Here is a 12,621-nt window from a genome sequence, read left to right as displayed (position 1 = left end):
CATTCAGGGCTTCTTTGGCAGTCCCAGCACCTCTCCAGGGCCCGCCCGTCCAACCCCCACAGCGTGTCTCCATAGGGGAACAAGGCACACCTTTTTTCAAGGTTGTCAGGTCCGGCAAACATGTATCAATCTGAACATGATGGAGATAAATTACCTTCCTCTGTTTTATTAGCTGAAACAGACTTGAAAAGATCTACCAGGCTTCCAAAGATAACATAAATGTTATAAAGCACTCGAATGCCAAGATGCCACGACATTCGAGCGCCTTATAAAATTGATCTTATCATATGTTATCGTAATGTAATTAGCGTTCAAAATATACCAAATAAATGAGGTCTTACCGTACAGTGGCCATAACCCACAACAAGTGGAGCATGAGTCTGTGATTCTAAGTGCAAACAGAATGTTTCACTAGATTCTGAGGAATGTGTGTAGGGTGATGCCTGGATATATGTGTTTAGCAACATATCCGTGAAAATTAATAAACCAACTTGTCTATCTCGTTTTGTGTCTTCACTGTGCATAAAGCGTACATCACTGCTGAAAATGACGGCAGAGCCCCACTGGCACGTGCTTTTGTATTGGGCACAGTTGGCACGCGCCAATTTTACCGCATGAAATAGGCCTAGGAAAAAAAAACAATATTGGATCATCGTCTGCAGGCTGCAGAAGTCCTCACACGGCGGCCAATGAAATGACGAAGGGTGCCTCACACTCTATTTCATTTCATAACTGAATGGCTGATTGCAGAAATCAATGTTGCTATTAGTAACAGAATATTTGTTAGGCACGATTTCCTTTGTTCTGAGGCATGAAGAATGATTGCAGCATTAGAGGATGTTAGGGTCCAGGAGGCTGAGGATATAACTTTATTATTCACCTGGCACTGCAAATGGATGTCAAGAGACATTTAGTTTTAGTAGAAGGATTTGGTGTAGTCCTATGCTTAATATTTAGCTCACATTCGCCAGTATTAAACAGACTGTTTTATTTTAGAGATTAGACGATCAGGAGGTGCATTTAATACTATGGTGAGACATATTTTCGTTACTGATTTTGTTAAAAAGACACTGACTCACTTGACAACAAGACATTGTTAATTGTGATATAAAATATAGCCCTCTATTACCACTGCCCCAACGTTGGATGCAATATTTATCACGCCCGATAAAATCCGACTCCACAGTAGGGGTGGGCGGAATTTGCAAAATTAATTTTCGCAAATTATCGCAAAAATGTTTAAAATTATCGCAAACAAGCGGATATATCGCGAAGATGCGGAAGTTTTTTTCCGGCATGTTCGTGAGATTTTCTGCATGGTTGCGGGTCGCCAACTTACCCAAGTGGTTGCTTGCGGGCGCGGCCATCTTGTTTTGAGTTGTCTCGCGGTGCATGATCGCGAGAAGAAAGACGTGATCGCGCGACGCATGACGTCACTGCGGGCGCGAACTGTCGCGAGACAGCGCAAATGGCTAAAAACAATACAACATCTCATGGAGAACGCGACCGGATCAAGAAAACTTGTCGGCGAACGCAGGGATTCAGGTAAGGCGATCGCGCGCGCGCGAGAATGTATTATTTTACAGCGCGAGCAAGAAACAAATTATCGCCAAGCTGCGGAAACCGGAATTTTTGACATTTTCACGCTCTCCGCGGAACGCGAAAATGTCAAATTATCGCAATTTCTCGGCGAACGGAACGAAATTTTCGCCCAGGCCTACTCCACAGTATTAGAAATTTATAAATAATTTATTTTCACCACATTCGAAATTGGGCCTTCAAAAAATGGGGAACAACCTGTGAAATCTGGTATTTACCAGATTCTACATGGTTTGGTATTCAGCCGGCCCATTTGCCCAGTTCTGTTAAGTTTGACCTGCCAAAATTTAACAGGGTGCAGACTTTATCGCACTCCTTAATTTTCGGGTACAATAAAAATATCACAACTCATAATTTGGAGGTTAAAGTTTCCACCCACTCGTAATCAAAGACACAAAATTCTCCACTGAGGAAATAAGTGATGACAATTTATATTGGTAAAAGGATATTCCAATGCTTGGCTCACTAATGATTCCTTCTATTTTTTTGCCCATATGAATTGGTGTAGACATTAGATAACCATCAGTAGGAGGTGCAAGTGATGCAGACCTGAGGGAAGCGTAGGCTTCGCAACAGTGGGTAGGCTGACACTTGACATTTTGTGTCTAATTAACAAAGGTCCTCATTTAGAGATGTTGCATACTCACGGTAAGACAACTTTTCTAAAGTTAAATGCTAAAATCTACTTTCTACACATATAGGACAATGAGTTAAAAAAAATTCCACCGCCTCTAAATCGGACAAATCGTTTTTCCTTGACAAAGCATGTTTTACTCCTTGAAATTCAGGAGTAAACAACACCTGCTCCTTTGCATCCAATTAGCAAAATATCACGCAATTTAATAAACATTTCCACTGTTTGATAGATGATACAGCGCCTGTGTTGCAAAGAGGTTCAATTTTTAAAGTTCTGGATAGCTCTGACTTTAACAAACTTTCCCAGACAAAGATACCAGTAGGTCAGGCAAGAGTACTTTGGCGACGGCCAGTGCAATCCCCAATGCCGAGGCTCAGCTATTTTAGTGCAGTAGGTTCTGTGGGACCAGTGTCCAATCTGTGAGGGTGTCTCAGTGATATCTTTGCTTTTTACTGATCAACTTGGGGGCATGGAGGCTCATTCCCTTGTGTGCATTAGGTCCATGGATCCTTTAATAGCCAGCTGCCCCATGGGTCATTAAGAGTTTCCATACAGCTGGATTGGTCCCACAGAGTCTCTTAAGTGGTCTCAGGTGAGCTGGAAGAGGATCCAAGACATGTAACATGCAAATAGGGTGGTCGTCCAGAATAAGCAAGATATGGTCAAGAAGTTTGTGTCCTCTGACTCAAAGAGAGATTTCATGCTATCCCTATCTGAGGTTAAAAAGGGACCAGGACTTACTGAATTGTGAATCCCCGTAAGTCCATTGAGTTTTATACTCAACCACGTGTCGCAAATTGGATTATAAGCAAAAGACACACAATTGATGGACGGAATGCAGAACAAATCAAAACATTCACCCCCAGTCAAGAGACGTGGGTCCCGTGCTCTCCATGCCACTGGAATCAAGCTATCCTGGCTGAAGAGGGGTAAAACCCCGAAACCGGTCCTAGGATGCTTGGTTCCAGTCCAGGGAGGACCTGGCTTGGTAGTTCGGGCTGGACTGTTCCCATGAGGCACAGGGTCAAGACTGATTTTCATATGGCTGGGTTCAAACTGGAATGGCACGGTGAGCAAAAAATCGATGTATTTAGGCCCAGATCTCTGTACTGGGGTGAATGTATGACATTGTTCTGCATTCTGTCCATCAACTGTTGTTTTTAAATTGGATTATAGCACAGGGATAAATCGATTAAATCTGAAAAAACTCCCACCTTACACATGAAGCTAAATTGAACACTATCTTGAAATAAGGAGAGTTGTGTTGAAGAAATCGCACACTGCTTTACTTCAGCTCAACTGAGAGAAGCCATTGTACCAAGCACAGACAATTAGCATAAGATATAAATATTGAAGTCAGTGATGCTCAAGAAAGACCATATCATTCATAAATTACAAGGCCTATTAGCAGCTTTTCTATACTGTATGACATTGCCAAGAGTCAATTTATAATTTGTGTGTGCCAATTTTTTTAGAGTTGTAGTTTTAAACTGTATATTTGGGTTACCATATGTAACTGCCATAGGTGCACTGAAAACAAATGATCTGTGAAGGCACGAAAGAGAGAAATAAATTGCAATGAAAGGTAAATGTATATAGTGCACTAAACCAAAAGGTGTCAAAGAGCTAAGCCAGTCAATGAACATGCACCTGTGGCAGGGGCCAGATCTCCAGAAATGGAAGATTAAGATGAAAATAGCCAACTTGAAATCATTTTAAGCTGGGTTTGGTATGAATTTCAGACCTCCACTTTTTATTTACCACTCTGTTCTGCCTTTAGCTAGCATTGCCATCTGACTGCTGAACAGTTGATTTGTACTGAGCCACGACTGGTGTTCTCCAGTCATATGGCTGCCTTTCCTTCTGAACTTTGTCAGTTTTATCTCTCCTGGGACGAGTGGCCTAACGGTAAATTGAACCGATGTAGCTTCTGACTCATGCAATATTAGCCATTCAGAATGGTATGCACTTAAGGCTCTTCTGACGAAACACCAAGACCCACACTAACTCATTTCTCACCGTTTCTTACAAAAGTAGTTGAAAATGATAGCTGCTTCCTTTTTAGGTCTTGTCTACCAGACAGTGGAAGCTTTGTGTTAATAAAGACCTAATCTGAAATACAGTGGATGCCATTGGTTGGCTTTACTGTCAATCTCAATTGCTTGCTTCTTATTCGATGGCATGCCTTACTCTTGTTGGGTTTGTATCTCCCTCGGAGCATAGTTGGTTTACTATCCTTTTGACTCTTTCCCTTTATCCTCCCACTGCTCACTTTTAGGGAACTACTTTCTTATTTTTGGTTAATCACTCTGTGAGTGTGAATATGTTTTCTAGCTGCCTTTCTCAAGTGCTTTTCCCTTGTGCTCTATGTTGCTTTTTCCCTTGTATGCTTCTACCCCACACTGTGTTACCCTCTCCCTCATGTGCTGCTTTCACCCTCCTTACCACGCCCGCTCCTCCATAGCCCCCTAACCCCAGGGTTCTTTTTGATTTTGATTTTGTGCTTTCACACTAAAAAGAAAAAGAAATTATTGATTTATTTGGTATCTGCCATCTCAGATCGGTAAATAAGGAAAAAAGGAAAATAGCTCCTGTTTCATTCTGTAGGTGTGCACATGCGTGGTGACACCAGAATGAACCTACAGAATGATGCGGCCTGGCAACAGCGGTTGTGTGATCTAACCTTTTTTTAATCTTGTTTTTATACTTTTTACTGATGCTGCACAGCACTGGCAAAGAGCATTGTCAAAGCCAGTTGGTTTAAAAAGAGAGACCTATTGGCTTTGCAAATGCTTGTTATTTTTGGAGTTCATATAGTATCACCTTTCCACTGCCTCATCTGTATTAGTGGGGGGTTTTAATGTAGGAAGTGTTAATCCAGCAATGAATAGCAGGACATTTTTCTAGAATCAACAACCACACTGTCACAAAAGAATGTTTAATTCATTATCGCTCACTAGTACGTTGTTTATGTTAGCATTTATCCATTTATAGAGAGACAGATATGAACAAAATGAGTGGATCGAAGAACAGATGACTGATTGGATGGATGACAGGCAGGGAGACAAATGAATGGGTGAATATGGATGGATAGATAAGAACAATTTGAACTTGACACACATGCATACATTTATTTCTTAAACATTCCAAACATAAAAAGTGTTTTAGCAATCTTAAAGAATTGTAAAAAAAAAAACGAACCTGAAGAAGAAGGTGAAGAAGGATGAGGGCTGTCCTCCTGAGCACTTCCTGCCTGGGAGAGTGCACCGCCCACTCCACTTTCTTCAGTGATATTTGAAGACCCAGGTGTTGTGGATCTGCTGACAGACTGTGACTCCTGGTCGCTTCCAGAGCCACGCCTTTCCTCAAGCGCACCTTGCAGAGCTTCTTCTTCTGCCTTTCGATCTCTCTTGTGCACTCTAGAATGAACAACAACTTGGTGGTATGTTCTGAAAACCCTACCACAGTCAGGACACTCTGTTGGTTTTTCTTTTGTGTTCATGTGACTCTGCATGTTATAATCAAGCCTATGGTTCATCCCATGGGATAAAAAGTCTCTAGTGCTTTCTAAAGGGTCCATTTTGGTGGACAGGTCCCTGTGGTTGTAAAGCTTTGAAGCGTGAACTAGGTCTGTTTGCATTTTCTGCTTAGAACCATCAGATCCTAATATTATGTACTCCCTTTTCTCTTTATTAAATAGAACTCCAGCACTGGCCATGGCGTCTTCATGGTTTCGTTGTAACTGTTGCTCTTTAGTCATGAAGCCATGCTCCATGGCCATTCCTCTGGCCATGAGTTGCCACGCTTGATAGCTACTTATGGGGTCCATCTCGGCAGCTTTGGCAGCGGCCTGTAACCTTTCTATACAGCTAGACTTAAGTGGAGGCACAAGGTTGAGGCAGCTCAATAACGAATGCTTATCTCCTTCGGAAATGTTATGGCCCATACCAGAAACAGGGGAGAGAAGTTTCCCCAGGGCTTCCTTCTCCTTCATGGGACTATCTCCTTTATGGTAAATCTGACCATGCTCGCTTAAACGTGCTTTATCTGGAGGAAGGAAGCCACTCTGCAAACAAGAGATATACCTTGAATACAAATTTGCGTGTGTCTCCTGTGACATATTACCAATCGATACCGTTGCCTCAGGGTCATTAGGGGATTTGTTCTTTACAGATAGTTTGTTCAGGTGAACTTTCATGTGGTTTTTAAGGAACCAAGGTTCTTTAAATCGCCTCCCACAGATCTGACAGCAGTGCTCAAAGGAATCCTTGTGCTTTCTCATATGGCCTTTGAGAAACCAAGCTTGACTAAAGATCTGACCGCACACCTCACAGCGGAACTCATTAGCGGGCTGTTCCCCATTTCCATTGACTCCTTGCCCCTGTGCCGACTCTGCCGTGATGTGGGCTTTCTCCACGTGACTGATTAGCTCTTCCTCCTGGGAGGCAGCAAAATCACAAAGAGTGCACTTATAAGGTTTGTGCAGGATTCGTATGTGTCTGTCCAACTCCTCTCGCTTTTTAAACTTTCCCTTACAGAAAGTACATCTGAAACCAGCTGTTGTGGGCACTGCTTCCTCTTGTGCACTTGTTGGCTTTGGAGAAGGCACTCTAGTGGAAATATCAGGTGCACTGGGGTTTGCCGGCACGGATAAATTACAATTGCTGAGAGGATTTTGCTGAGAATGATGCTGTGGTTTCACATCAGGTCTTGGCTGCAAAAGGCTGCTTTTCATCTGTTTATCCCGTAGAATGGCCCTTTCTTCAAGTTCATGCAAAAGTCTGTTTTCCTCTCGGACCCGTCCACGACCTTTGCCAAGGTTTCCGAGTTTGTGTGTGCGTAGGTGAATTTTCAGATTGCCCTTCTGAGCAGCCCGGTGATCACAGTAGGGACACTTAAAGGGCTTCTCTCCAGTGTGAGTGCGCATGTGCAGTGACAGAATACTGTTAAACCGAAAGCGTTTTCCACACAGCGGGCAGGGGTACTTCCGGTTTTTCCTTGCATCGTCCTCTATGTCATTCATTTGAGACATTATTCCAAGATTTTGTCCATTTAAGAACTGCTGAAGGTCAACTCTTCCGTTTAAACCGCTGTCACCATCTCGATTAATCTGATTAGCTAGCATTGCCATCTGACTGCTGATTGGTTGATTTGCCATTGACCCATGGCTTTTGTCCTCCAGTGGCGTGGCAGCCGTTTCTTCTGAACTCTGTCGGTTCTGAAGTTCTTGGAAGGAGTGCCCGTACTGTGAGTTGATCTGATGCAATTTCTGACTCATGGAATATTGGCCATTCAGGATGTTGCTGTTGAGATGGGCATCCACTTTAGGCCCAGCTGACGAAACACCAAGACACAAACTAGCTTCCTCCATCCCTGGAAAATAAATGAAAACAACATATATTTAAAATCCGTACACCAACATTTAAAACCAGTCAATCACTACATCAGTCAACATTTCTATTGAGGACATATTTTCCTACAAGCCTTATTTGAAATTAAAAACACATATAATGAATTTACATGGGCTATTTAAACGATTATAGATCAGAATTTGATAAATTGTCGCCTCCTCCCTGTAATTTTAGCGTGCAAGTACTTGTGTTTTGTGTTAAAAATTACAGAAAATTGTTTCTTCATAATATACCACTGTTGAAGATGGAAGTGACGAATTTCCAATACAAGAGTACACAGACACCGTTGACTTTGTAGAACAGTAGTATTTTCTGAAAACAAAATGTAAGTGGGCTTTCACACTAGCTTGATCATTTGAGGAAACACTAGGCTAAAGGTACACCAAGTAACCAATTATCAAGTGAATGAAAGAGACCAGGAACAGATAATATTTCCACAGTGTCCTGTCTGCAAATAGGGATCCGGGGAGGCTGACAGATCTCCCCTGTAAACAATTACAGATATAAATGCTCAGTGGGCCTTCCTCCTGCTGTGGAGAAGCTTTTGAAGTATACTTAACAGGTTTTCCCTTTATTTTTTATTTCTCAATTCTTTCCCAGTGCTTGCAAACACAGAGAAGGATTTGTACCAAAAGTGCCACAGTAGGTCGCTACAAATATGCATACTTCTGATTCTCGTTTACTCTCTCCAGGTGTTCGTGAACATTTAGGGTCCAATTACTTAATTATTTTTATATCCAATGGAACATAATGGAACTCGTAATACGGCGGACTGGATATCTGTCATGTTTGTGATGGAGTAACCCATACGCCAAACTTGTAATCTGGCCCTTAGTGACAATGGTGAGGCTCAATTACTGTCCATATGAAGATTGTGTACTCACATGTATTTTATGCCTACACAAAAGCCGTACGGGATAGTGGGTACTGCAGCTGGTTAATACTGTGGGTTAAATACAACCTCTATAGCGGTATGAGTATAAGGAGAGGTAGCAATGGTTCCGGCACTGAATGAATGGCCGTGTGTTATTTAGATACCGTATTATGCCCAAAAGACAGCACTAGAAGGAGATGGAAATATACAACCTTCATAGGTGCCATACTTAAACATTCAGTATCTCATTTTGCTCCTGGGGCATTTTTATCCTGTTTTGGGTTATTTACAATTATTTTTGTGCACAGATAGGCACGTGGGTGTTAATGCTCTGCCTATACGTGCTTGTAATATCTCACAAACGCCGGTTCATCTTGTTCAGTGGTCCCTCATTCACCTGATGTAACAAACTCAAAGGGGCAGCACATCAATGGCATATGTTGATGAATCCAGGCATGTGGTGGTAGGTAACAGTATCCCAACCACAGCCGCCTTCATCTTCATCATTTGCACCGATGGAGGCTCCCAAGGAAAAATTGTACTGTGGTCTGAAAACACATGCAGAGTCGGAAGAGTCTGCTTCTCCATAATTACCCTGTGCTGTGGGATCATGGGCAAAGGCGTACAAATATGGAGGCCTACAACCCACAAGTAGAGACACGGTACAGGAGCAGCCTGCCCCAGCCTTATGTATTCTAAACACCAGAACTGGTGCCACTGTCCACTGTACCCTTTCCCTCAGTTAACCGGACCAAGATTTGACCAATTTGACGCATATTAAGAATCCGTAGCACGTTATGTATACTTTTCAATTTAGCTTGGACTTTAATTTAGGGTCACTGTTACCAAAAATTGAGAAATCTAATTAACCATTTAATTAAAGAAATAAACAGAAAGAGGGGAAGCGAACACACGCATGTAGCAGTGGTGTCACCGTTTGTGCACCATTAAAAGTAAATTCTATGACTTTTTTTTAAAGGAGGTTTTCTTCCAGAAATCACCAATGGAGCATACAAAAATGTAAATAGGTATTAATTTATTGACAGGTTCTCATTGATGTCAGCCTGGAAGGTGCCAGTTTTTCCATTAGCATTCGTCAATATTCTAATAAAACCGACAACAAATGCAACTTTTATCATTTGGAAAAAAAACACATAAACTGCTGAGATAATTGCTGGTCTGCAATGAAATGCGATAAATCTTTGGGCAAAAAAATAAAGTAAAGGACAAGCTTTAGAACAATAAAAAGGGTTTTGTCGTAGTCAACAAAAAGTGCAGTAATATCTCATTAAGCTGATTAGTATGCTGCTTAGAAACAGTGCTAGGTGCTGTAACACATGATTATAATCATAAAAATCCTTCAGTGTTTGCAAGTAAGCATTAACGAGGTATATTAAATTTTAAGGCGACGGTGTCTAGCAGCATTGCAAACCTTCGAGATTACAGTTTAACCCTTGAGATGAAAAGCTGTGCTGGTGTTGGCGGTAGCTGTTAAAAGGTGGCCCGCAGTTGAAAATAAATGAAATTGTCATTTGTAAACAGTGCTGATGCTCACATTGTTAAACTTCGAAATATCTGATGTCTCACATGGAATATTGTAATGCAAAACCCTAAAAAAATAAAAAAATAAAAATAAAAAAAAAGGTGGCCCACGGTACTGCACTAGAAAGTCATGCAAGGGACGCGCATGCGCGTGTATCAAGTAGCTACTTCACCGCAAGTTACATAGCAGTTCAGTTCCGTCCGACAAGGTTTCAAAGCTAGCACATAGCAGTACTATTTAGTCAGCATGAACCATACTCTGTTTCCTGTCACCTTCCAAGGTGCTTTCACAAAATCTTAAAAACAAGACAGCCCCAGTGTTGCACTGCTTGCATTCTGTTGATATCGGCTGCTGTCAAGGCATCTAATGCAATTTGCTATCTAAATTATAAAAACAATTTCATAGCCTTTTTCATAGGCTTATAAATGTCAGTTGGCAAAGACATCAACATATTACTGATTGCTTTTTGGTGCTAAAGAGCCGCAACCCGTGATTTATCTTTTTTTTACTTGCTTGTATAAATGTGGTATAGATAGCTTATAGCACACCCACACACAGACACAGGCGAGCGCACATACACATTCCCTTTCTGGTGATGTGTGCAATTGAAGCAAGAATAGGCGTGGCTTTAATGTTTACTAGGATATCAAGGCAACATACACATTTTGTAACATAAGACTGCATGGGTGAAGATTCATTGTAGAATGGGACTAGACCCGGATTGAATATGTGACGTTATAACGCATGCCATTACATCACATGCAGTTGCATGCCGTTGCATCGAATGGGGCACAAAGCAGGGTTGCCCCCTGTCCCCGCTCCTATTTGCACTCACAATGGAGCCTCTTGCAATTTGTTTGCGGAGAGACATGGAACGCTGGGGTCTAGTGGTGGGGGGTTAACGCATGTCATGTCCCTTAATGAGGATTGCACATTGATATTCATGCACCATCCCGCAGAGGCTGTCTCAGACCTCCTGGCTGTATTAGACGTCTTTGGAAAGGTATTCGGGCTGATAACTAACCCCAAAAAGTCAGTTGCATTTCCACTGGCTAGTCTGGCGGGACAGGATGTGGCTCAACTCCCACTGCTGGCGCTCACTTGGACCATTTAAGCTACTTAGGGAAGCAGATAGCCCACTCGACTGAAGGCCAAGATGCCCTGAATATTGGGAAAACCCTTGAAGGTTTGAAAGAGTCAGTACTTTCTTGGAACCGACTACCACGGTCAGTCATGGGACGGGTGGCGCTGGCAAAGATGGTGCTGCTTCCCCGTTGCCTATACACACTGCAATACTCATTCTGCTGTATTCCGAATGACACCTTCACCACTCTGAACAGCCTCCTGGTCTTACTGGTTCAGGCAGGTAAACGTAGCAGAGTCAAATTGATCTCCTAAAGTTGGACATGGAGCAGGGAGGCCTGGGGCTCCCGGATTTTCACCTCTATTACATCACAGGTCTTCTTCAGAATGAGGCGTAGTGGTGCACGGATGGCTCGAACACGGAAAAAAGGCTGGCTGGTGCCCTGAAGAGGACCTCCCTAGGTACCGAACAATGGGTTCAAGGACCCCTCCAGACTGCCCATTCATGAACAACTGGTCGCCTGGACCTGCGAACGAGCGGTCACCCTCCTGCTGCGAATGGCCCCTTATGTCCGTGCTTTCCCCTTGAGGTGGCTTCCTGGTTTCTGCCATATACAATCGATCATGGATGTGGCCCATTGGTGTGAGGGCGGCTGCACTTTGGTGGGGGACCTTTACCTCAACTACTCCTTCCTGTCCTTTGAGGCTGCAAAGGAGCACTACGGGGTCCCAGAAGGCCACGTCCTCGAATATGCGAAGATAACCCGCACGATCCGTGAAATCTGGACTGCGTTTCCAAATGAGCCAGAGGAATGTAGCACTTGGTGTACAATCCTAGACCTAGGCTCCTTCCGAGGATTAATATCCTGGTTATACAAGGCCTTGAAAACAGATCATAGAATTGACTTAACAGAGACTCGGGACAGGTGGGAGGAGGATCTACCTGTGTCATTAACAGAAAGGGAATGGAAACGCACATTAGCTCAGGTCCAAGACATCTCGAGCAATGCCCGATTTAATCTTACACAGTTCAACTATCTCCACCGTACCTACCAGACTCCCCTACGCTTATCCAAGTTTGACCCATCACACTCACATAAGTGCCTGAAATGCGGTGCCATCCCTGCCCACTTCGTACATGCGACCTGGGATTGTCCCATGATCAGTTCTTACTGGAGCCTAGTCCTAGACACTTTGCAGGTGGCAACAAAGCTCCCAATTGATCCATCAGTCAAACACTGTCTGCTGGGGGTGCTGCCGATCCCCAGAGCCACAACCTGTATGCAGAATAAATTCAACATGCTTGGGCTGGTGTTGGCGAAACGCCGCATAGCTATCCACTGGAAGCTAGCCACAGTTCCCCTCCCAGGGAAATGGAGGATGGACCTCTGCAAATGGGGGGTAGCGAAAGAACGAACGCCGTCTACGCACGGTCCGCATGAACGAGAATGCAGCCCGAGATCTAGACTAGGGG

General features: G+C 43.2%; 1 protein-coding gene across 7 annotated transcripts in view; it reads right to left on the bottom strand.

Annotated features, from left to right (window-relative positions):
• Positions 1 to 12,621, bottom strand: part of ZNF536 (zinc finger protein 536) — a 1,078,439-nt gene that overhangs the window by 609,580 nt on the left and 456,238 nt on the right. For all 7 annotated transcript variants that reach the window (XM_085640136.1, XM_085640135.1, XM_085640137.1 and 4 more), the window contains exon 3: positions 5,438 to 7,609. In XM_085640136.1, the coding sequence (XP_085496262.1) occupies positions 5,438 to 7,607 (2,170 nt within the window). In that variant the 5' untranslated portion in view covers positions 7,608 to 7,609. The remainder of the gene's footprint in view (positions 1 to 5,437; positions 7,610 to 12,621) is intronic.

Source organism: Triturus cristatus, chromosome 12, assembly GCF_964204655.1.
Source record: "Triturus cristatus chromosome 12, aTriCri1.1, whole genome shotgun sequence".
Lineage (NCBI taxonomy): Eukaryota > Metazoa > Chordata > Amphibia > Caudata > Salamandridae > Triturus > Triturus cristatus.
This window is presented reverse-complemented; position numbering and strand designations above follow the sequence as displayed.